At 37.0% G+C, this 25,883-nt stretch overlaps 1 protein-coding gene across 3 annotated transcripts; it reads right to left on the bottom strand.

Annotated features, from left to right (window-relative positions):
• Positions 1 to 1,440: 1,440 nt before the first annotated feature.
• Positions 1,441 to 25,473, bottom strand: LOC117307064 (putative helicase MOV-10). Of its 3 annotated transcripts, none has more exons than XM_033791715.1 (21): positions 25,370 to 25,473; positions 22,405 to 22,583; positions 20,242 to 20,536; positions 19,336 to 19,464; positions 18,675 to 18,766; positions 18,214 to 18,311; positions 17,183 to 17,331; positions 15,557 to 15,658; positions 14,291 to 14,447; positions 13,519 to 13,676; positions 13,109 to 13,294; positions 11,017 to 11,179; positions 9,566 to 9,736; positions 8,695 to 8,804; positions 7,674 to 7,879; positions 4,775 to 5,001; positions 3,726 to 3,908; positions 3,111 to 3,290; positions 2,677 to 2,765; positions 2,001 to 2,119; positions 1,441 to 1,643 (listed from the first exon to the last, which is right to left on the bottom strand). In XM_033791715.1, the coding sequence occupies exons 2-21, from the start codon at positions 22,556 to 22,558 to the stop codon at positions 1,558 to 1,560; spliced, it is 3,054 nt and encodes a 1,017-aa protein (XP_033647606.1). In that variant the 5' UTR covers positions 22,559 to 22,583; positions 25,370 to 25,473; the 3' UTR covers positions 1,441 to 1,557. The 3 variants fall into 3 exon arrangements, with proteins under 3 accessions (XP_033647606.1, XP_033647605.1, XP_033647607.1); XM_033791714.1 differs by having other exon boundaries at positions 22,405 to 22,580; XM_033791716.1 differs by lacking the exon at positions 19,336 to 19,464 and having other exon boundaries at positions 22,405 to 22,580.
• Positions 25,474 to 25,883: the final 410 nt, after the last annotated feature.

Genomic DNA, 25,883 nt, shown 5'->3' with positions numbered 1-25,883 from the left:
TTAAACAGCTCTATGAAATTGAGTACAGGTGTTCCCATCACAAAAGGGTCTTCAGCAGACCAAACTAAGTAAACGTGACGATTTCAGTTTCAATCATCTTTTATTTCATTTATAAATGTTCAAAGTTACAGGAATTACAACCATCTGAAAGAGTTAAAATGTGGAAAACAACCTTAAATATATTTGTTATTTTTATACTGGAAATTACTGGAAATTAAATGGAAAACCGAGAGCATTATTTCATGGTCATCTTTTTGGAACATATTTCATGTATCAGTTTATTTTACCCGGATTGTGTCATTTACTTTATAGTTAGCTGCTCAATTTATAATTGAAAATTTATCCTAAAAAAAGAAATCAAGTTCAGGCGAGGTAAAAAACCTTCTTACGGAATTGGATTGACATACTGAATATAATTCTATTTTAAGCCATGCTTTCATGCTTCAAATAAACCTAAACATACATTTACAGACTAATATCAATATTTCCCTAGGTTTAGCTTAAATCCTGGGTTGAGTTACACACAAAGGCATCAGTATCGACTACTGCATCATTCCGAGAATAAAATTCCAACTTGAAAGTTTACCTAAACTTGAAAAGAAAAATGCTGTAATTATTCACTGTTCATTTGTCAAATGTAAATACATCAATACATCATTAAAGAGCACATACTTCAACTCAAAAATTTACATAAAATTTGTAAGTATCAATTAGGAAATATAGCACAAAATGAGATAATTTGGCATCAACAGTTCAGCCTATCGCTTGAGGCTTTCATCAAAGTTAAATAGACTAATGGGTTACTATAAAAACACTGGAATTCTCTGAAATGTTGAATAAAAAACTGCTAAATTCTTGATTTCATTCCTGTTAATTTCAGTTATTTCAGTCTTTCTTAAAAAGTTAATGAAAGTATAACGAGTTGTTCACATTCAAACAAAAATATACAGCAAATTAATTTTAAGCTTTCGGCAGGTGTGCATCGGGCCCAAATTCATAGAGTTGCTTTAGCACCAAATATTGCTCAACAATTTTTGACTGAGTAAAACTAACAGGATATCAGTCACATATACATTTGACCTTGTTTATCTCGGCTTGTAACTCAAGCATAAATTCATTGCACTTTGCTAAACAAACATAATTTATACCCTTTAAAAATATACTAATTTTGAAAATATACTAGATAGATTTGGTGGAATGTTGTGTTGAAAACATTGTTAATATATTCAAAATTATTCTGACTCCAAGTGGCTTGTTTGGGCTAGGAAAGTCACATCGAAAACTAGCAAAATAGTTTTTAAAAAGTGCATCTGAAAAGTTTTATTGGTAGAATGTTATATTGAAAACATTAGTAACATAAATTCAAAATTATTCTGACTTTAAGTGGCTTGTTTTGGCTAGGAAAATCACATTGGAATCAAGCAATTAAAATAGTTTAAAAAAAAAGCATCTGAAACAAATATTAAATTTAAATCAGTGATGAACATTACGCGTATGAGGCAGTGTGAAGATCACAATGGTTGCTCTGTACAACAAGGATCACAGCGAGGGCGCTCATTACACCTCACTTCGCCACTCAGGATCTTGTTGCTCAGCAACAGCACTTACTCCTAGACTCGCTCTCAGTCCATCTGGCTTATCAACTACAAAAGAAAGACATGGATTATACCACTTGTGTAAGCATTGGGAGAGGGAGGGGAGGGGGAGGGGGGGGGTAATCTGAAAGCCATTTTTGTTGAAAGAGAGAGCTTCAACGAATCACACCTAAACAGCTGCTTTTTCTACAGGCGCCTCCAAGTTTAAATACAAACAGTTAATACACATTTTTTCACTTTCATACAAACTTTTGTTTGAATACTTTTTCGTTTTGGATAACTCAACACTCCAAAGTTTACAATATCAAGTGGTTGTCATTTGGGCCTGCAGTACCAAAATCAGACAGCTCCCTGAAGATGATTTTGAAGGAATTTGGGACTCCATGTTAGGGTAGATTTTCTTACCTAATGAAGCAGTAATCTCAACTTGATCAAGCTTCTGTATACTATCCTCCAGTTCGTCCTCTTCCTCTTCAAAATTACATCCTATGTTAGATTTGTTCTCAATACAATACTGAAGAAACCTACAAAATCAAAATTACATTTTTATCAAAATATGATTTACTAAACATGTAAGCACTTTAAACACTAGGTGGTGGCCGGCTGCAGACTCACCAAGTAAGTTTCCATTGTTACCTAGTTTTCAAAACTATGCAAGTTTTCATCTCACTAATAAATATTAGTTTTGAATATACATCACATATCCAAGAACCATGCATTTTAACCAATAAAGTCTCTATTGGCGGACTTTTGTTGACACTAGGTGGCAGCAGACTTACCAGGACACTTCTAAGTAAATGCGCAAGCTCAGAACTACGTAAACAATAAACTTTTTCGCAAATACCATTGTGCAAGCGCAAACACCGTTGTGCAAGCCCAAACTGTCGAATGGCTAGGTGCAGCTAATGATTAAATTTGATAGTAAGCTAGACCAGCACGCACCTCATTCCACGTCTATTGTGTGCGTACCGAGTATTTGCGATACGGTCTATGGACATTTTACCAGGCATGTCTGCTGCCACCTAGCATTCCAAAGTTTCCAATCGTTATAGTTGTGTGGAATTTAAATTAGACAACTCACATGCTCCAGTTCTGGTCCTTGTTCAGCATGTATGGGTTACCAACCAAAATCAACAATGCCTTGGCACGTGTGACAGCAACATTCAATCTCTGTTGAGAGAACGGAGTTTAAAGTTTATTAAATGATAGGTCGCTTTTGTCTAGTCATTAACGTTAACTATCACAAGATCAACATCTGTATATAATCTTGGAAAAAATTTATGACATTAAAAACAAAATATTATATACTTTTTTTTACACTCATTATACCCCCATAGAAAATAAAACCTGGATCCCGCCGGAATCACGGTCGATGGGATAATTCATAAGTGTGGAGTTCCCACCTGAAAATTCTCAACAGGGATCCCAAGGGATTTTTTAAAACTTAGGGTTCATGTCTTAGGTCATTTTTAAAACTCTTGTTAAAACTGAACATAGGAAACATTAATAAAGTACCTTGGGATTCTTGACGAAGCCGAGATGAAAGTCAATGTCCATCTGGATGTGCTCTGGTTTAGTGCTGCGTACCGTGGAGACGATGATGACCAATCGCTCCTGACCTTGAAACTCCTCAACTGACCCCACCTTGATGTCACCATGGTGACGCTTCTTCAACACCTCCTTAATCTTTTGTACCTGTCACAAAATGATGACAATTAAGTACAAAATTTTAAGGAACGAATATATATGATAACTTCTTGAGAATTTGGATTAAGGTAACACATATTTGGGATGAAAGGTAAAATCTTCACCATCCTCTTAAATCCAAAAAACCTTTTTTTTTATACTAGCATAAAATTACCAATATGTTTTTACCCTTGCACCGATGCGTGTTAGCATTGCACTCAGTACTTTTCAGGATGGGATTTTTGAACCCACAAACTTCTTGAGCAGTGTCTTACATCTAGACCACCGCGATTGCTTAATAGTAGAGGCAGTACAAATCCTATTTTTTTTCTCACAGAAATCGGGAAAGTACCGAGTATAAAATGCTAACACACATTGATGTCTTTAAGTACAACCAAAATTAATCATCTTTATCCCTGATACAAATTTGGCATAAATACTTACCTGGCGACGGTATGGAGTGATGATCCCAATGTCAGACTCTTTGATTTTTCTTCCTCCTCTCTTGTCCAGAAGGTTTTCAACGTACTCCACGACAATCTCAATCTCCTTCTTGTTGAAGAAAGAAGGACTGTGACCCTCTCGGTCATCTATGCCTTCCACACCATGGAAAATGATGGGGAATTTCTGAAGAACGTAAGAAAGAAAGAAAGAAAGAAAACTCTAAAACTTAACCTGTCAGAAAAATTATTTAAAAAGATCTTCAAGGATGTAATCACAATTTCTGTTAAAAAAAAAATAGGATTAGCTGTTGCCAACTGCTTGCCAACCAAAAGAACCTATGGTATGAAGGCAAACAAATAGTGGACTAATGTTTCGACCCTAGCAGTCTTTCTAATGCCAAATGACAACACAACAAACACCAATATACCTGTTATGTTTGTTGTGTCACTATGTAATACCTTCAAGAAAGACTCTGCTATAGGGTCAAAACATCAGGCTACTAACTATATATTTTTCTTTCAAATACAAAAATGTCCCTGCTCAAGATTTCATAGCTTAGTTTTCAGTATTACCACAGTGATATGTACAGTGACATCACACATTGCTTAGCATTGGCGGCTCGGCCGCTGTTGGTTTGGTCAATAAATATACAATAGAGATTTGCAGTTGGGATAAATCTTAACTCATTGTGAAATTGAGCCCTGGCTATCCCTATAATGGAGGAAACATATCGATGTAACAGCGTTGTCTGTTAAGATGAATTTCCCATCAAGGGAACTCGACAAACTCCCACAAGGGGATAAAAATGCCAGGCTGGCAACAGCCAATCTCTCTCATACAAATGAGTTGCACAATCAAGAAATTGAGATGCAGTAACTAGACCCAAAATTTATTCTAGTCATTGTGAAAGCAGCGGTTAGCTGGAGGATTCAAATCCACAACTTGGGATTGCAAGTCATTGTGATTGCAGTCCTACAATCTAACCACTTGACCATGGTGAGCACCACGGTCTTTGTCTTGTGATGTGTTAAGAAGTTCAACAGCCTCACCTTATTGGGCAATTTTTCCCAACCACACAGACACTCTCGCTCCCTTTTATCAGCATGAACCTCAAGTTCATCATCATAGAACATCTCATTAGGTAGTTTGAGGATGTCTGGGTGGGAGCGATAGTTACGCAAAAGCTTGGTCAAGACACGGTTGTCGTAGTGAGGCTCTTCTTCTCTGCGTTTGTATACTTTAGATGTGGTCATGTGTCGCTCCAAAAGTGACAGCTCTGTAGGTTTGGAGACAGATAATTTTCAGTTACATTTTATCAAAGAAAGTTGAAAAAAAAAAACGTTTCAAAGAATACTTCTGAGTGATAATGTGTTATTGATATAGCTTATTGTTAGGTTTGAACATGTTGGCAACATGACAAAAGTTATCTGAATTCTGGCTTTGCATGGATGAATCTATTACGTGCGGCTACCGGACCTCAAACACAAGTCAAACACCAGCTAAAAAAATAGACACAAAAACTAAACTAGACATTGAGAGTTTGTGAACAAACTCTAGGTGTTCGGTTTCTGGGAGAAAAGCCTGGTGTAATAAAAACAAATATTGCACCTTGCTTTGTTCTCAAGATTTGTAATAAATGATCAAAATTGTCAAAAAAACATGATGACGTCACCATGACGCCATTTTAAGCTCAAAAAGTTAATATTCTTGACTAACAATACACTAAGTTTCACCTCAGTCAAACTTTTGGTTTTCGTTTAGAAAAGTGCAACTTTAAAGCAATACCACGTGACAAATGACGACATCACCAAGCTAGGACTCCACAGATATGTTGCTATTATGAAGGAAATTATGTTTACCATGTTGAAACAATTGTCTTAAACTCCGATACAAACATCTAGTAAAAGTGTATTTTTAGATGTTGTTAATCTGCCGCTAGAGAGCACACTTATTTTTTGGTGACTCTGATCGTTGAACAGGAAGACAAGTTTAAAATAGGGTCATGTCTGCAAGGCATTTATAGAGTTTTTAATGACCTTTCCGATGATGTATCGATAGTATGAATCCATTATGTAGATCAAGAGTTATGATTTTTTGAAATAATAAACTTTGAATTTTCATAACTCAAGAATGGATGACGTCATCATCACCTCTCCTAATGAATATCTAACTATGTGTGAAGTTTCAAAATCATACGAGCTTGGTAAAGGTGTTTTTGTTAGGGGACAAAGAAGATTCAGAAGAAGAAGAAGAAGAAGTATTAAGAAGTAAAACAAAACGAACAAAAATAAGAGGTGTTCCAGGCTGTTGGCCTGAACACCTAAAAATTTGTTTGGTGACCAAAAATTCCCCACAAGCAAGTCCGATTCTTGACAATTTTGGAGTTGAAATGCGAACCGCTTCTCGAGTTGGTGCTCGCTCCGATAAAAATTCCTTTGTTTTAGCCATTATAATGACCTTGACATTTACCCTAGGGGGTCTACAAACAATCAGCTTCTGAGCAATCTCAAGGCCAATCCACACACCAAGTTTGGAGTTGATATGCCAAGCCTCAAGTTATTGCCCAGACATGATTAGAGTGTCGTGGCCGAGTGGTAAGAGCATCGAATTCAAGTTCTAATGCTAAGTCACTGGAGTGTGGGTTCCAATCCCGGTCGTGACACTTGTGTCCTTGAGCAAGATACTTTACTATAATTGCTACTCTTCACCCAGGGGTATAAATGAGTACCTGCGAGGGTAGAGGTCGATATTGTGAATGAAAAAGCCTTTGGAGCGCCACGGCAGCTCGGGGCTGTATACTCCCCATAGGGAGCTGAGAAAAATTAAAGGGATGTTATTGGCCCAATGACCAGGGGACTAATGTAAAGCGCATTGATACGGTTTATTGTGAAATGCACTATATTAGAAATTGTCATTATTATTATTATTTTTATTTTTATTATGATTGACACTGAAGGCCGAGTTAGAGTCGGTCACGCGATGGTCGCCTGATGGAAACCTTGACACGCGACCATAAAAGACACAGTTTTCTTACCTCAGCGATGACTACAAACTGTGTTTTTTAAGGATCATGGGCCATGATTTCCATCGCGTGACCATCCCGCGACCGACTATAAACCAGGCTTTAAACAAAAATGAGCTCCCGCGGGTCTGAGAGAGGCGATCTCGTTGCCTGTATTCAAAAGCCTCCTCAAGACATTTCTGTTTCCCAACCCATCCTAGTCTGTTTGTTTTTCTTTTGTCCCAGTCTCATGTAAAGCGCACTGTTCTCCGTAGAGCGCTATATTAATGCTTCATATTATTATTATTATTACAAGGCCAAAAAAATAAATATGTTGGATTGCCCTTTCACCCGATTTTTTGCTTGGGTCGGTCGGTCGGGATATTAAAAAAAAGTAAAATACCCCACAATGGCTTGGAAGGACCCTAGTAACTGCCTAAGGGTGTGGCTTCCCCTTTCAATGGTTTCATAAAATGAAGGGCATCAAAATATTATATGAACACAAGGATTAAATCACACATTTTGAAATAAGTTTAAGCACTATTCTTCCTTATTTTTTTCACTGCTAAATAATTTTAAAAGCCTTTTGTGTGCAATCTCCATTTGAATAATTGTTGAACTATATTTTATCAATGGCAGGGGTCTGGTTAAACACATCCATTAAGATGAAAGTTTTTATATTTTTGTATAACCTTAACAGCCCCAGTCCAACTTGTATTCCTTGTGTAAATGTCCAAAGATTTTAGGTTAATTAAAATAAAGAAAGTGGTCTAAAAACAAATTGACAGTTCTGTATAGTGAGATGTCAGCTTTATTTGTGTTTATGGTTTTGTAAACAGCCTCCAAAAGAGCAATCTAAAACTAATTACTTTAAATGCACTTTCCTCAAGACGTGGCTGTCAGGGAAGATTTGGGGCAAAAATCTCTTACTCTTTGATCTGTCTCACCTAATTTATACTCAATCGCTAATGGCGATCTGATGATGGGTCCGAGCTGCTTGGGGTCACCGGCTAGAACTACTTGACCTCCTTTGGTGTTCTCAGAATTTAGCAGATTTGACAGAGCTATGATGGCTTCTGGTTCCACAGCATGGCCAGCCTCGTCAATAAAGACATGAGTGAAATGATCTTTAGGGAAATCCGCTGATGCAAGTCTTATAAGTGACAGAAATGTATTAATTACTTATCATAAAATGTAAAACTTTTTTGAAATATACAATTTGATTGATCATTCAATTTGCTTACCTTTGGATTGTCTTCGGTAAAACTTTCTTCCAGAAATGTTATACTAATAAAACATGCTTTTGTGTGAACCATTCAAATGTGATTGCTGACAACAAACATGCATTTGACAGCAGAAGTTTGATTGTCCCTTTTAAGAAAAGGTTTACAGACCTACAACATAACAACAGACGAATCCAATTCCAATGGACCCTTCCCATGAAATATGCTAATCACATTCACGCATGCGTACAGACCTGTTGCTTGGCAAACGCTATAGAGTTGTGCACTAAGCAGACGCGCAATTGCGTCTGCATCACGCACCCATTAGCCGTGTACAAAACAGCGCGATGTTACCTCATTTTGCCAACAAAAACGTTAGTGCGCACGCGCTATGTGCAATTTACATATTTCATGGGAAGGGTCTATTGTAAGCTTCTTGTCATGACATAGAACTTTGGCTCCCATGACTTTCCAAAAAAGTGCTGACAAAATTGACATTAACATAAGTTGAAAAAATCTGCTGGTAACAATTGTTTTCAGTCAATTACCCTTTTTTCAAGCAAATGAATCTCTACATGAATAACCATGCCATCTTTAGTCTGTAGCACCATTTGATAAGGGGAAAAAATGAGAAAAACAAGCATGCATTTTGACAAGGTAGAAAACAAACAGAAAGATGAAAATATCCCTGAACTTTAAGAGAAGGGTTGATGAGAAACTAATGCTTATTTTCCAAGTTACTAACCGTCCAGCAGTGCAGAGTGTTGTGGTTATAACACGCTTCTTCATGATGTCTTCCTTAGAGGAAAAGTAAGTCTCGTTTGTCATCTTGTCATAGTTACAGCATTCTTTCTCCTGCAATCAATGTAAAGATAGCGCCCACAGTAAATGTTTTTAAAAAATATTTTACTCAAACCCATCTGCTTACAGACCTGTTTCTTCTTGATAAACGATCCTAGTGGGCTTGTTTTTTACAATGCGATAAGATCTTCTAACATTTAAGATTGAGTATCACAGCCAAGCATTTTAGTGCACTCACTGGACTCAAGTTCCGGAGGTCTATTAGTGCTGTGCTGTGCAATACTCATGGCACTTTACCATCAGTACTATTGCTGTGACAGGACGGAAAGCTGTACGTTTCCTGTGTTATATAGCTTGTAAAAGAACCCATAACAATTCACAACCTAGTTTTAAGGGTTAAAACCCTTACAAGGTGCTACATAAATGCTTCTCCTAACTAATATGGTTCATACGATTGATATCCACGCCAGATGTTATAAAGGGCTTTAGACATAATTTTATTACATAAATTAATGATAAAATACAGTATTCCACAGAAGACCCCCGCAGTGCACACTGCGCCGACAGTCTTGATAATGGCGCCCTCTGTTGCTTGGTTGATGAGCCCCATTTTTGTTAGACTTTAATTGGTGACGTCCCTTGATGTGGTTTGGACGTAAGCCAAAAAGGTAAAAGGTAACTTTTTCCCGGGGAAGCATCAAGTTTACCAACTGGGTAGCATTTTTCTAGAACAAAAGCATTGGTATGCAAAAGAAGCAAGTAAGCTCATCTCTTTGGCTCAGCTTTCACTGAGTATTCAAATTCATCTCACTTACCTTGAGAGTTTCATCCACTGTCTTCCAGTCTCTACTTGTTGCGTTCAATCGGAGGAGGTTGTTCTTATCTATTGGTGTTCCACCGGTGAGTAGACGTTTTGCAATCAGATCGGTGGCACTGTTAGAAGGAGCACAGGCAAGGATGTGACACTCAGGCAAAGCATTGTAGACCTGCAAAGAAGATCAATTATATTTAGGACAGTGAGGGACTGTTTTTTTTTTTTTTTTTTTTACTGCAAAATTTCTGCTGTGTCATCGGCCACTACAACAACAAAATATTTAACAATTGTAGCATTTTCTTTGCCATAAAATAAACAAAACTCAAATCGACCCGGGAGCATGCAAGTGTGAGAACTTGATCTTTCCTCGTCTACCTAATTTGTTCATGTATGTTTTTCTTTTCCAGTTTTCTTTTACTATGTGTGAGACAACATGCTTCCGAGCAACAGTGATATAGTTTACTTTTGTTGCCCATCTGAACCACAATTTTTTTTGTCCTTTTGTTGGGTAGTTTTCTTGTGTCCTTCCCAGTTTAACTTCTTCTTGCTTGCTCCTCCTTATACACTAATTTGTAATTGTTCTATAGCTGTCCTTGTGTCATCATGATTTCTTTCTGTATTTTTACTGTTCAGTCTGTTTTAGAGCTGGGCTTGTACTTAACTTGTAGACAAAATCTGGTTCATCACATCATAAATTAAAGGAACACGTTGCCTTGGATCTGTCGAGTTGGTCTTTGAAAAGCGTTTGTTATTATGCATATGGGTAGAAAGATGCTGTAAAAGTAGAATACAATGATCCACACAAACATGCCTCGAAATTGCACGGTTTTCTTTTTACCTCGTCAACTAACACGGTCGGCCGTTTATGGGAGTCAAAATTTTTGACTCCCATAAATGGCCGACCGTGTCAGTTCGCTCAGTAAAAGGAAAACCACGCAATTTCGAGGCAATCTTGTGTGGATCATTGTATTCTACTTTTAAATTATCTCTCCAACCATATGCATTTTATAACAAACGGTTACAAACGCTTTTTTATAGACCAACTCGTCCGATCCAAGGCAACGTGTTCCTTTAATATGCATTTTGTATAATTTGTTTCAAATAATGGAACAAACCCCATACCCTGGGGAAGGGTGACAATGAAACAAATTCTAAAAGCAAAGAAAGAGAGGTTATTAGCATGAACAAATATCAAATTAGACTTGGTTTTCACATGCACAACATGATCACAATGGTTTCATCGTGGAAACTTGTAAGGAAACTAAATTTGTCCTTCTCAGATGAGATACCAAAATCTGTGTCAAAATTTATCAATGGTATATCAAATAATTTCTTTCCCATTTTAATATGTATATATAAATTCTTTCTTTATACATTTAACATTGGGCAAAATCAAATGAAGTGAATTTCCATATCAACATTGAACATATTAGTTTTAAAATATAAACTTACCTGTTTCATAGCTTCAACTATGGTAACAGTCTTGCCAGTGCCTGGCGGTCCAAAGACAAGATAAGGAGCAGGACGGGAGGAGCCTTTAACGATATGTTGGATAGCTCTCATCTGCTCCTCATTGCTTTCAAGCTTCCTGTCGTACAGCTGTTTCGAAAATTCACTGCAAGAATAAACCAGAAAATTACGATCTTTCTCTTCCCATTGACAAACATTCAAGCAAAAGTAGCCGGGTTTGCAAAAACTTGGAAGCGATACATAACAATCTTTTTTTAAGAATTGTAAGAAGCAGAGCTGGAGGTTTATTTAAGAAGTACATCACACTTTCAAGGAAGAGTAAACTCAATCTGGTCCTTCAGTTTTCGATAAATACATCATACAAATAATCTGTGTAAATAAATCTCACATGAGGTTTTGTCTCTTCTTTGAAAGAAAAACTACAAAAAAAACTATGAGTTTTGTATGGGATTTTGTGCACACTCACATTGGCCAACAGCAGTAATCAAAACAGGCAACTGTTAAATCCAAAATCCTTTGTCCTTCTAACAATGGATGTGGAAAACAAAGCATAGGTTGGGGATTGAATGCCTGCTTATGCCTGGTGTCTTTCTACATCAACTGACACCAATTATGTATAAACATTCCGCTGTAGTTTGGAGAAGTTTTGTCTAAAAGACATTATCTGGCATCAAGTTGTAAAGTGATATTCACTCATTCAGTAACATTTATTTCAATGCTGCAATTCATTACAAAAAGCACATAATGTTGAAATTACCCAAGTAACACAGTAACATAAGATAATAAATATATTTGGTGCACAATGAATCAATACTAATCGGCAGAATGACAAGGTGTTAGGTGTAAGGTGAAGCAGAACGCTTTTGCACCATAACCTATGGACAAACAAACATGAAACCACGGAACCATGACAGGACAAAGGACAAAGGACAAAGGAAGCGGACAAGACAATATGAGACAAGGTCCACACAACTTACAAGTTACACCTTTTGAGACTATGAATAAGAGTCAAGGAACTGAGCTCTTAGGTTTTTATCAAACATAGATAAAGACGGTGAAGATTTAAGAGAATCATTTAAACTTTTCCAATATGAGATGCCTCGATTGACAACACTGTTTTTATACTTTGATGACCTATTAAATTGGACGAATAAATTACCCTTAGCGCTACAACGAGTATTATATGCATGAATATTTGAAGTTAATGTAAAACAAGTATTAAGACAGTGAGGAAGTAGGTTATGCATACATTTATACATGAATTTACCTAAATAAAGGTGGTATAAGTCATTACATTTAAGTAGGTCTAATTTTGCAAATAATGGTCCTGAATGCTCACCGTAGCAAGCATTCGAAATGACAAGAACCAATCGCTTTTGTAAGATAAGTAATTTGTTACATTTAGAAAAACTGCCTCAGGTCAAGATTGAGTAAGGTATGGCAGAACTAGTGCAATATACAATGCTAATAAAATACTGTTCGGCAGGTAATTTTTTAGGCGATTCTTTATGCCAATATTCTTGGATATTTTAGTAGCTACTTCGTCAATATGATTTTTCCGAGAAAGATTTTCATCAATAGTTATACCCAGAAATTTTGTTTTTTTACCTGACAGGAATAAAACTGGTCTGTCATTACCAAATCACTCTGCTATCTAGTGGCAATGCAGTGATTATGGGTTTGAATTGAATCCCCCTCTTTTATCCTCTGGTCTTATGTCAGCAGGATTAAGAAAGCAGCGAGTATACAGTACTTAAGATGAAAAACCAATAAAAACCCAAATTAATACATTTTAGTTGTTTGTTATATTTTATTTCCAGTACTTCGTGTCTTCCTTAACTGTACACAGAGGCATTTCAGATCCTTGGTCAGTAGACTTTGGGAAGAGAACTGGTTCCATGTGGTACTTGAATGCCTCCTCTACATATTTTTGCCCATCAATGTGTTTGTTCACAAACCTTAACATTAAAATCGGGTAAAGGAGGACTTGGGAAAGTAAGAGCAGTGCTTGTCACATAACGCTGCAATAAGAGTAAAACTAAAGTAATATTATATTTTACTTCCATTACATTACCTTGTGTCTTCCTTCACTGTACACAAAGGTATTTTAGATCCTTGGTCAGTAGACTTTGGGAAGAGAACTGGTTCCATGTGGTACTTGAATGCCTCCTCTACAGCAAAGTGCTGACGACGAAGTGGGAACCGGTTGAAGGTGAACACAATATGATACTTTTCCCCAGCGATGTGTCTGTTCACAAATCTACCAAAAAAACATTGTGTAATAAACCATAGGCCTACCAATACTCCATCAAGCAAAGCCTAAACTTTTAAGCACATTTGTTATTGGAAACATAATTTAAAACTTAAACGTTAAAATTTCTGGGGAGAATTGGTATTGGTATATGAACCTTATAATCAGTGAGATTCAAACCAACTTAAACAAACTGATTCTGATAATATCAAAATAAAATAATACGATCTTACTCTTTGTTAAAGCCAAGAACCAGTTCTTCCAGCTCCACACGGTGGACATATCCCTTGTATTTCTTAGCATCCTCCTTATTGGATCGTTCATTCGTGTACCAAGCAAAAAGATGATCTCCCTTTAGCACCGAGGGACGATTTTCTGCAAGGCCTGGGACCTGCACAGGATGAGTTCCATTGCATTTCCACTTAATAACATTAAGAAACTTAAAACAGGCGTCACCCAGCAGAAAAACATAAAGTATCGATTTTTACAATATTTTTAAGCAGTCACCAAGTACAGTATCGACACATTTACTTCACTACAAAAATAATCAAATGTTTTGCTTCAACTGATGATAAAGTCGGAGGTGCCTCACATCTATGATTACTCATCAATAGTCCCAACAAGATTATTACAATTTCATCTATGAAAACATTTCTTTTTGGACCCATCAAAAGATGGACAAAAAGAATAAGGTATGAAACTAGATCAGGTAAAAGTATGAAAAACATAACTTAAACTTTATACTTTTTGTAGTACTCCGCAATAATGCTAAAAACAGAAGATCATTCAGTCAGTACCTTGATATCATCCAGCGTGTTAAAGTTCAATAACATACACATGCTTTTCGTCCAAGTATACTCGCATGCAGTCTGGGCAAGCAATCCAATGACGACTAGTGGTATAATGTTTGCCTCAGATTCAGGTATTTTGAGCAAAAGTTACATCATTTGTGTGCAGTGGTTGTGAAATACTCCAAAGACAACCAGTGTCATGAAAGTGACTTACTTTAAGCCGTAGGAATCCGCCGTCTTTTTTCATAGTGGTCCCCTCCAAGTCATATCTACGGATGTCCACTTCCATCTGCAACTCCTCAATATGAAGCAAATCTGACAGTTTCTCGACGTAGTTGTCCCATTTTAGAGGCATTTGAAAAGCGTTCCGCCTGAAAATTTTCAGAAACAAGAACTTTTCTTTGATTCAACGTTTTCTTTGATTCAACGTTTTCTAAACCTGCTCTCTGCACAATCTGTTTGAGTAATTTAAAATGAGGTATATATCTAATCAAATCCTTTCAATCTAAAATATTGTAAAATGGCATACATTGGGCCATGAACAATGGCTATTGTTACTATTGTTATTATTTATCTTAAGATAAAAAAATAATAATAATAATAGTTTCAAAGTCTTATATAGCTCACGTATCTACAAACGAGGTACTCAAGTCACTTAGTATACTTTTTTACAGAAAGATAGGTTATTGAAGTTACGAATAAACTGAGACCCAATTATGTAGCACCTTATAAGGGTTTACAAGGTGCTGCGGCGCATTCAGCAGCCACACCCAGGAACACCGAGGCGAACCCCTTCTCTTTTTCGATAAGTGCATTGTTTTTTTAAACGTTTGTTACACAGCACACAGGACCAACGGCTTTACGTTCTTGTGATTGATTTAGCCGAGTAGCGCATTTGTTGAACGAGGCTGTTTACTCCACAGGGAGCTGAGATGGTTTAAGGAGTGAATTAAGGCCCAGTGACAAGGGGTAATATCTGAGACAGGTATATGAGACACCCGTAGGGAGTGAAAAAGCGCTATATAAAAACTCAATATTATTTTTATTATTATTATTATTATTATTATTATTATTACGTCCCATCCGAAGGACGAAGCAAAGGTTAAGTGTCTTGCTGAAGGACACAAGTGTCACGGCTGGGGATTCGAACCCACACTCTGCTGATCAGAAACACCAGAGTTTGAATTCGGTGCTCTTAACCGCTCGGCCACGACACTTCCACCTCCAATGAGACACCCGTAGGGAGTGAAAAAGCGCTACATAAAAACTCAATATTATTTTTATTATTATTATTATTATTACGTCCCATCCGAAGGACGAAGCAAAGGTTAAGTGTGTTGCTGAAGGACACAAGTGTCACGGCTGGGGATTCGAACCCACACTCTGCTGATCAGAAACACCAGAGTTTGAATTCGGTGCTCTTAACCGCTCGGCCACGACACTTCCACCTCCAAATCTACACAAGGTATATCCTTAATACTCTTTATCATTTTCTTTGTCTTCAAGTGAGTCCATGAAGCGTAGCCGTTTTGGAATGAGGTAAGGCTTCAGCACTCCCATCACTAGCTCACTCTTGTTTGAGCTGAGAAAAAGAAGGGAAAAAACAACAGAGAATAAGAACCAATATAAAACTTGTTCCTGTATGTGATTAACGAACAATGTTGAGCCCATCATGTTGCGCAACAATCTATTTATTAGAAGGCTTGACACAATTTAAAAATATCTTGTTTACTTTATTACACAAAAACTCCATCCACAAAATATCAGTCTCCAAACTCACTGTATGAGTTGAATTGATGTGAAACAAGCTTGAATGTTTTAATTATTTGTTTGATCTTTCACTGTGCCGCATAATAAAATGCAAGGTTTGTTTAATAGTGAATTGTTTCAATGCAAACCAAAAGCAATACAGTGCACGCTGTACAGTTAACCCCAAAAGAGCCAACTTTCCAACAAAATAGTTGACTATAAAAACAATCACACTTACAATTCAGAACCGCAGGGGAAGTTTTTGACACAAAAAAAACATTTACCAGCCCCACAAATAGAACCATCTTATGCCATAAACACAGAAAATAACATGAACTTTGCTGCTTTAAAACCAAGAACGAACTTATAAACTTTTGGGCTCATGCAGTGGACCCTGGGAGTGACTATAAACTTGTCAACCTTTTCCCAAGTTGCACTGCAAAAATGGGCTCTCTTCGACATTTACTGTGTTACCAATCAACCATTTGGATGGGAGAATTATCAAATTATGGACAATCAGGTTTGGGGAATTGGTAGAGGCATGATTATGTATAGGAAAAGCTAGCTCTTCAGAAACTAAAGGAAGTTAATAATGTTTTTTGCCAACACTCATGTAAAGGGACACTTTGATAAATGCATTATCCATATAATAAGACTTATGCTATCTCTTATGAACAAGTCGAGCGCAAGTCTCGCGCACATCAAAACTTTCCTGACCATTTGTTTCCGCGCGTTTCGCCGTGTCATGACATGTGTTTAAAATAAATCCGTAATTCTCATTAACGAGAATTTATATTGTTTTGCTGTTTTCTCAAAATGTAAAGCATTTCATGGAATAATATTTCAAGAGAAGTCTTTCACCATTGCCTTCTGTAAACCCTGTAAGTTATTTTTAAATCTGTGAACTTTGATTTTGTTTTCTGAACCGAAAGGGTCCAATGGCTTTAAGAAAACATAAGAAAGTATAATCAAATCAACAAAAACTTATGCAAGCGCTTGTTTTCGTCACGCACGATATTATTGGCCGATGATGCGTCAGCTTCCTCTTTAATCTACATCACAAAAAATTAAAGATCTAAGAGACATCCTGGTCCCAGAGCTTTACTTTTATTCACATAGTATTTAACAATATAGAAACTAATTGTGTACTTGTTTTAAAAGCTCAAACGAACTTATACAAGTTGTAATGAGTATATTTATTGTTCAGCTTTGGTCATCGATATGTTTAAAAATCAAAGATTTTATTTCAGAAAGAATAAAGCTTTTCGTTTGATGTGCGTTCTCGTTCCGATACGTGCGAGACTTGCACAGTCTATTATAAAAGCTTTTTTGAAACTGCCTTCAGTAAGGAACTTACGTTGGTGGACGTTCACCCTCCACAGCAGTTCCGTCTAGATCCTTCCTCGACTTTCTTTCAGGGCGTTTGTACGGTATGCCTGTGGGCGGCAGATCTTTTGCTATATCACTCACAACATCTATCTTCAGAAAACGCAGAATCTGAAAAACCTTTTGCAAGAGAAAATTCAACCACATTTGCTAAATCAACTTTCATAATGAGCTACAGCAATGCCAAATGCAAAAAAAAAAACACGTAGAAACAGAACAATTCTAAACAAAGAATTTTTATTCTCCTGAAGACGAGCAGAGTATACTGTTTGAAACGTCGAGACCACATCAACTCTTTCAAGAGCCAACACTCCCTCAAAATAAGAGATCTTATACATGTTTGTACCCGCAAGATTACTAATTGGTATTTGCAGTTATTTCTTTAAAACATTTGTTAGGTGTTCCGGCCAACAGCCCGGAACACCTCTTATTTTTGTTCATTTTTTTTTCTTTTTCTTCATACTTCTTCTTCTTCTTCTTCTCAGCATCCCTTGTCCGCTAACAAAGCACTTTTCCCAAACTCGTATGAACTTGAAACTTCACACATAGTTAGGGATTTATTAGGAGAAGAAACCGTGTGAGTTACGTCATGATGACGTCATCAATTCTTGAGTTATGAATATTCAAAGTTTATTCATTCAAAAAATCATAGGGGATTCTTACAATCGGAACATCATCGGAATCGTCATTGAAAGACATAACCCCATTTTTTGTTTTTTGTCCTGCAAAAGTTACATAGACCCTTTAAGTTCTCTATTAAGATATTAATGAAAAGGAAGTGCCCATTTATTTGTAGTCAAAGATTTTCCCTGACCAGTAAGTGACCAAGCATTAAATAATTAGTTTAATTGAGAAAGGGCTCTTCACCTTTCTTTGTAGAACATGTAAAACCATAAAATATATTTGTTTTCATTATAAATAGAGTAAAACCAGTGCTAATCAAAGAGGAAGCCAACCTTAAAGGGATAATTTAACAAAATACTGAGAACAACATAATAATACCTCAACAGAAGTGGAACTCTTAAAGGCGAAAAGAAGTGGACTTTGAAGAACAGTGACGGACTCTGTTGTGACACTGACTTTCAAAGTGGACTCCATTCCTGCATTTAGTACAATACAAAGATTAAAGAAGTATTTGAATAGAAAAGGGGAAGTATAATAAAATGGCACTATCTGAATGGTTGTGGTGTCGAAATCGCCTCATCCTCAAATATGGTTACAATAAACTGTGGTTTATCATTTAGATAATCTATCAACAAGATACTCGAGGCACTTAGTATATATATTTTTACAGAAAAAATGGTTTAAAAGGTGCTACAGTGAATTCAGCAGCCACAGCCAGGAACATTGGGTTCTTTTAGATGCGTTACACAAATACAACACGATAGTTGAGCCTGTCTTTTTATATAAAACATAACAAGTACACCCCTAAAAGAAATTAAATTGAAATCATACTTGCCTACCTGGCAATAGAAGATCATTCTTTTCAGACCGAATGCTGATGGCTGGCTGCAGTTTCAACATCACACAAGCTATGAAGTTGACTTTATCAGGACTGCAGTAAACAAGGAAAGAAAATTATTACAAGTAATCATTAAATTTGATTTGATTTTTATTTATTCGGATAAAACACAGCAAGAACAAGGCAAAAATACATACACAGTAACATGGGGATAAGAATGGAAGTACACAAACATAAGTAAAAAGCAAGAAAAAGTAATAAAAATAGATATAATAAAACATGATTTATATTGCGCATTATAAATAAAAAATTCCTCAAAGCGAAATGAAAAGCATTAATTTTATGGAGCTGCTCAATGGTTGATTTTGTGCTTAAACGGGCGCGCCTAGCAAACTTTTCATTTTATGGCCTTGCTTAAGCAAGATTTTTTGCTTAAAGCACAGCGAATAGTGCAACACCATTATAAAACGTTGTTAGTGTGGCGGCGCAGCTGTGTCTATTTTACGCGTGTATAGTAGGTAAATTTTGTCTACAATGTTTACTCTCAAGTAAGGGAGAAAAGTTTTTTGTTTACTCTCAAGTAAGGGAGAAAAGAAAGAAATAGAAATGCAAAAAACAAACAGACCAAGTAATTTTGAAATTTGAAATAGTATACTTTATACCTGTTGTTTTTGATGGTAATGTTGAATGTCTCTGTCTTGTTTCTTTCCATAGTTAATGCTATGGTTCCATCCTTATCAGAGTTGTCACAGGCAACTGTGATACCTTCACGACTCTCTATGAAAACGGGTCTGAATAAAATTAACACAATGACTATTTTAGAGCCAAACTTGAATCTTGGTGTATGCGAAATTGATCAGCAAAAGTTAAGGTCTGCTATTTGATTGCCGGTAAGTGAGAATCACAACTACTGGTAAATAAGAGGAGTACCAAAAAAGCCTACTTAAGTTGATTCAATTCTAAATGTATGTTTTCTTTTTTCTGTTTTTCAGAGGATAGTTGAATGGTAAAAGCTAAAGTTGTATTATGATTTTTGCAGATATAATTTGTATTTCAAAAATTTTATCATTGATATTGTTTCAACAAATAAATGCTGGCATTTTGAAAACAAAAATCATTCACATTAATCGCAGACAACGCTAAAAACACTTGTAACATGCAAAATTGTTTAGAAATGGCCGATGGATTTGGTTTAATGTCAGGATCCCAACAATAATAACATTTGTAGTTTTAACCAATCTACCACTAGTCATTGGCAAATTTTGTGAACGAAAACTTGTATTGCTAACTTTCTTTAATCATACAAGTACGGTACGTATTTGTTTGGGGTAATCAGCAAAAATCAGACCTAGAATCTTTACATTAGTACAAATAATGACATTTACACCGCACATTTTCCGTAACAACTATGACCAAAAGTGCATTACAATAAAAATGATGACAATGTAGTAAAACAATGGCATAGTAAAACAAACCATTAAAAAAAAATTAGCAAAGCAAAATTAAGCAATGGTTTAAACATAATTTAATTTACTTTTTTCTAGACTCTCCACAAACTGAATGATTACCTTTTTTCCTTCAAATAACTCCAGCTCATCTGTTGGCGATGCTTTTTACCGTTCAAATGGCATATGAAAGATTTCTTGGAATTTCCCTTTATGTCACAATACTTGCAGTGGTAATGGTTCACCCCAATAAGGTAGTCATCAATACATGGATTTTGTCCAAGATCAAGCTTGTGCAGCTGGTCGTCAGTGAATTTATCCTTCGCAAAGTTTGGGATAATTATTTCTTTGTTCTTGCCTCTTGTCTTCACCTCATTCTTGGATCGGAGCACATAGATGATATTGCTGAAAGAGCATCCTAGAAATAGAAAAAAAAAGTGAAACTATTTGACTGGTCATTCTCAAACTAAAACAAAGGAAAAAGCTAATCATGTGCCAGATAGTAGCGATGTTTAGATGCACAGTACTGGGGAAAACATGCAAACTTAAAAAAATTGTGTTGTTTCTAGATGACGTCACCACATTGGGGTTCATTGCATGCTCACGTATGACATCTGCGTGCCCGTACGTACATCGCATGAATTTCACGTATGCTAAAAACGTGAGATTTTTAACGTAACAACTTTCTGATCTTTATGTTCACATTGCTTGGGAAGCGTGATACTTAACCCCCCTATTATTAGATCAGAGACTTCCGACTGATTCATTCATATTGCACGGCAACGAACCTGCAAGGGTGTAAACGACAGTTTAAAAACGAGTCACTACCCTTTTATTCCCTTATTCATAAAAGACAGTTTCACTATTCCTATTTGTGGAGAGCACGTCATTTGGGGGTGTTTAAACGGTTGATAAGGACCAGCTGGACTCTGTTTATAACCTGTTAGTCTTGGTGCAAGACGTTTCTTGTTACAGGCAATGTGGGCGCTGTCGGTGAGTTGGCCGCGCTGTGTGTGAAAGGAAAACGAGAACGTTTTGTACCAAGACTACAACACGCACGAACGGATATGATCCGGAAAATGGGCGTCTCAGTCAAAACAATGCAACACACGGACGTCGTACATATAGAGCTCAAGCACGTCGGAAACGGATAAGTTTTACAGAGTTTCTTACTTTATTACGCTTTTTAACCAAAAAGGCATTTATGAATGGGAATAAAAGAGTAGTGAATCGTTCTTAAACGGCCGTTTAAAACCTTGCAGGGTCATTTCCATGCGATAAAGGCCCTCGCCTTCGACTCGGGCTTTATCGCATGGCAACGACCCTGCCGGTTTTAAATGGCCGTTAAAGAACTCGTCACTACCCTTTTATTTCCTTATTAATAAGACTATCGTCTTTAACTTTAAGTGTCTTACGTATGGACACAAGTGTCAAGACTGGACTCGAAACCATCCATACATGGTCCTTTCACTATGAGCCAACACTCTGCTGATCAGAAACACCAAAGCTTCAGTACTAAGGTGCTCTTATCCGTGTCCATAGGCAAGCTTGTCCATAGGAAAGTCAACTGAAGCATAAATCTGTGGGTCTGGAATGCCCTATGAGAAAAATGTCTTGAGAAGTTCTGGAAAGTGATCTGCCCAATAATGATTAAAACAGTCTTTCCAATTAGCCACTTGCAAGTTTGTTTTGAATAGTATCTGGTACAATGTCTTGCTTAGTCACAAGTTACCGCATAAACTTGAATTCCTTGGACAGTCCATCTATTGAGACAGTTCCTATGTCAAACGATTCAGGGCATCAATTTGTACTTACAAACCTTCCAGATAAGCAAACCCTGGTAACATTGTGGCATAATGCAGGCTTTTTGGTAAAGGATTTAATATTTATTCCTGCAACAGTTTTAAAGCCATTGGACCTTTTCGGTAAACAGTGTTGTCCAAGGCCCACACTTTGTGTACCACAACATCTATATCAAATAACAAACCTTTGAAAATTTAGGCTCAATCGGTCATCGGAGTCGGGAGAAAACAACGGAAAATCCCACCCTTGTTTCCGCGCGTTTCGCCGTGTCATGACATGTGTTTAAAATAAATCCGTAATTCTCGTTAACGAGAATTTATATTGTTTTGCTGTTTTCTCAAAAAGTAAAGCATTTCATGGAATAATATTTCAAGAGAAGTCTTTCACCATTGCCTTCTGTAAACCCTGTAAGTTATTTGTAAATCTGTGAATTTTTTTTTTTTTTCTGAACCGAAAGGGTCCAATGGCTTTAAGTCTACTCACCACTAGTCGCTGAATGAGAAGGCTTGAAGCTATTCCTGTAGATTTCCCCCATCTCTCTTCTATCAGTCATATTGCACAGACCATTCATTTGGAGGAACTTTAAGAAGCTCCGACCAACAGCCAAAGTTTCAGCTCCATTCGTTTTTCGTGGCATGATTCAAGCAACTAATCATGAACTGCTTGGGAGAAAAATATCAATATTTTTACTTGAATATGCTGCATAAAGGCACTAGACACACTTGATAGTTACTCAAAATAATTGTTAACAAAAAAACTTACTCGTTAACAAGCAACATTGGCGAGCTGTTGATAGTAAAACATGTGAGAAACGGCTCCCTCTGAAGTATCGGGTAACATAGTTTTTGAGAAAGTGGTTATAATTTTTAATCAAACAATAAAATACTTCAGGCACACAAATTTGTGCAAAAATTTTGTTTTTTCTTTCATTATTTTCTTGCAACTTTGAAGACCAATCGAGTCCAAATTTTCACAGATTCTTGTGCCCATGACATAGCCTAAATTGGGATTTCCAAGAAGCTTTTTGGGAGGAATGCTGGATTACGTTGAGCACAATCATAATGCACATAACCCAACACCATTGTGGACACTCAACACCCAAACTGTTGGACTCTGATTATGGCAGTGTTCTAGCCCACCGTGCTGGGCTAATGTCTCTCTTTTAACACCGGTCTTATCAAAGTCGGTAAAAATATGATATGATAAGACCAATGTTACTCAAGAGAGTCATATTAGCCCAACATGTGGGCTAGTTGTATTCTTGTTCACTACCATGGTCAGCCTAAGCATAGGCCTACTGAAAATAGCTACCGGGAAATCCCTAATTATGTCGTCAACGTGTACACAAGATAATGTTGGGTACGAGGTAAAATATTTTTAATGTCTCTTTGGAGCTCCATAGTTGGAGCATATAATAGCCCAATCAATAGTGCCAATAGCTGGACTCCCGTAGCTGGGCTCCACAGGGAGTCCAGCTATTGGCACTATTGATAGGGCTATAAATCAGTTAGCAAAATCTAGTCTCAGCCAGGTTGTCAAAAACAATGCCATCGACTGGTAACCACTTTTACATAGTAAAACAATAATTGTAACATGCCATGAGCGTTAAAAATTAACTATATAGCACAAATATAATAGCCCTGTATGACTGTCTCAATCTCCATAAAATCTACATCTATGATATTGATAGTTCTTGTCAAAGCCTTTTCAGCATCCAGACATGGTGAGAAGACAATGAAGAAACTTCAGTTTTAGAAGTGGGAGGAACACCCCAGAGAATTGTTGCAGGGAAAACTCAGGAAGTCAAGTAGGGACTGAAAAACCCAATTCACATAGTTCCCCGGTAGGATTCAAACTAGGGTCCCCAGAGGTGAAAGGCAAGGCAAGACACCACTGCGCCAACCTGAGTTCCCAGTAAATTGAATCTAAACCATAATCGAGCAGAAATTGGGCGCTGTACTCCTTCTTTTTTTTAACGAGATTTTCATTCCGATATTGACAATTTTGAAAAAAGGAGTACAGCGCCCCATCCAGCTGGGTCTAGATCATCCATAGCTAGGCTAGTATAAATATCAAACCAAACACGTCTGAATCTGAATGAAGTCTGAATTATAGTCACAGACGCTAAAGCATATGGTGGCAGAACAAAAACTTGTTTAAAGAAGACAACGATTATGAAGGTGATTTTGAAAAGGAGTGTAAAATGTCTGTATTATCCTAATGTCACTTTTTCATTAATTTCATCTAAAAATAGGGACCAAGTTACTTCACTCAAGTCAACAACCCAGAGGGGGCAGAGTTTTTTACGCTCATGCTTACCAAAACGGCCCCATACCAGTGTTGTAGCCACGGCGGGCGGTGCCTGGCGGCCTCGCCCAGCACTCTGGGTAAATAAACTGTGCTGTCCAGCACAGAATTCCCCCAGATTGCACTTCAGCAATGATGGTCTCACATGATGTGAATAAACATGATGTGAATAAACATGAATCATTTTGTTGAACCACTCACCCTTGGTGGACTGAATTGGATTTAGAGCCCACCACTAAAATTGGTCTAGCTACAACACTAGCTACAACACTGCCCCATACTCGGATAACTTTCCGTATGGCGCCACCACTTTTTCACTCATTTTTACAAAAAGGGATATCTCATTGAGGTAAATTAGATACTATATTATTTCATATCGAATGAAAAAGTGGTGGCGCCATACGGAAACTTTTCCCCATACTCTTTTACTATTACTTAATGATCTTTGCTTTACCCTGTAACTGTCGTTATTCTTTTATCACTATAGCCCCACTAAGTTTTGGCGAACACTCATTTTCATAGGTACACATAAAATTGACTAGGAGTTCTTCCCTTCCCTCCTGACCTAAACCTCATTGAGTGTTGTTCCAAGTAATTAAGGAGCTGATCAATCATTGTATCAAGGTCAAGATCAAGAGTATATTATATGCCCAAGAGTATGGGGAAATAAATGTTGAATTGAATTGTAAACAGCAAGTCATTGTCCACGTCACAAGTCAAATCAAGTCACTCGATATTTTTCAACATGGCATGATCGAGTACCTTCATATTCTTGTTTATGTTTACTAAAATAATGAGATTTTTTTAAAAATCATTGGTGTAAAAGTGGCAATCGGAAAGAAACCCCCGATCAGACTTCACATAAGCCAAATTAGTGCTGCAAAGGGATCACGTTAAGTACTCAAAAGACTCCAGTTCGATTTCCGGAATGGGCCGGCTCTACACGACACAGCATGCAGGCAAGGCAATGACGGACATAGCCGACTAAGTACATTGTATCATGGCAAGCCAAGGATTGTACATTGCATATATACTCATCATGCTCACTGAGCCAATCAGTTGCTTCCAAATAAAACGTCTTTATAGAATAATAAGAAGCCAATTTCACGCCTGTAAACCACCTGTATGCATTGAACCTTACCTTTCCAGGGCTAATGAAATGTAAAGAAAAGAACATGAGCTAGATGGACTCATCTATTTATACGAGGATGATTATTTCATACATTCGCGGACATTTCTCATCCTTTCCAGTTATTAGGGGAATTCCCGTTTGATATAAAGGACGGGTTTGCGCACGCGCGCACATGTAAAAGTGACGTCATGTTTTAATGCATAATGCCAGATACCGTGATGACATCGGAGGCCATTCCAAATTTGGACAGCGATATGTTTTTGACCGGTAGATTGCGAAATAATAATTAAACTATTGCAACATGTTAAGGCAAATATTTTTTACAAAGTTTGACGATCTATCATCTAGGCGCAAGTACGGTAAAATTATCACAGAAGTTGTTTTTCCCGAAATATTTGTTTAGGCCTACGCCGATGTCCCATACAGAATCCGTCCCCCCTTTTTCAAAAGTTTTTGTGCATGAACTATTTCTCATATTACTTCTGAGGCTTTACGTTTATTCCCGAATGCTACACGTAGGCTA

Source organism: Asterias rubens, chromosome 2, assembly GCF_902459465.1.
Source record: "Asterias rubens chromosome 2, eAstRub1.3, whole genome shotgun sequence".
Lineage (NCBI taxonomy): Eukaryota > Metazoa > Echinodermata > Asteroidea > Forcipulatida > Asteriidae > Asterias > Asterias rubens.
The sequence above is the reverse complement of the archived record's forward strand: the minus strand, read 5'-3'. Positions and strand labels throughout refer to the sequence as shown.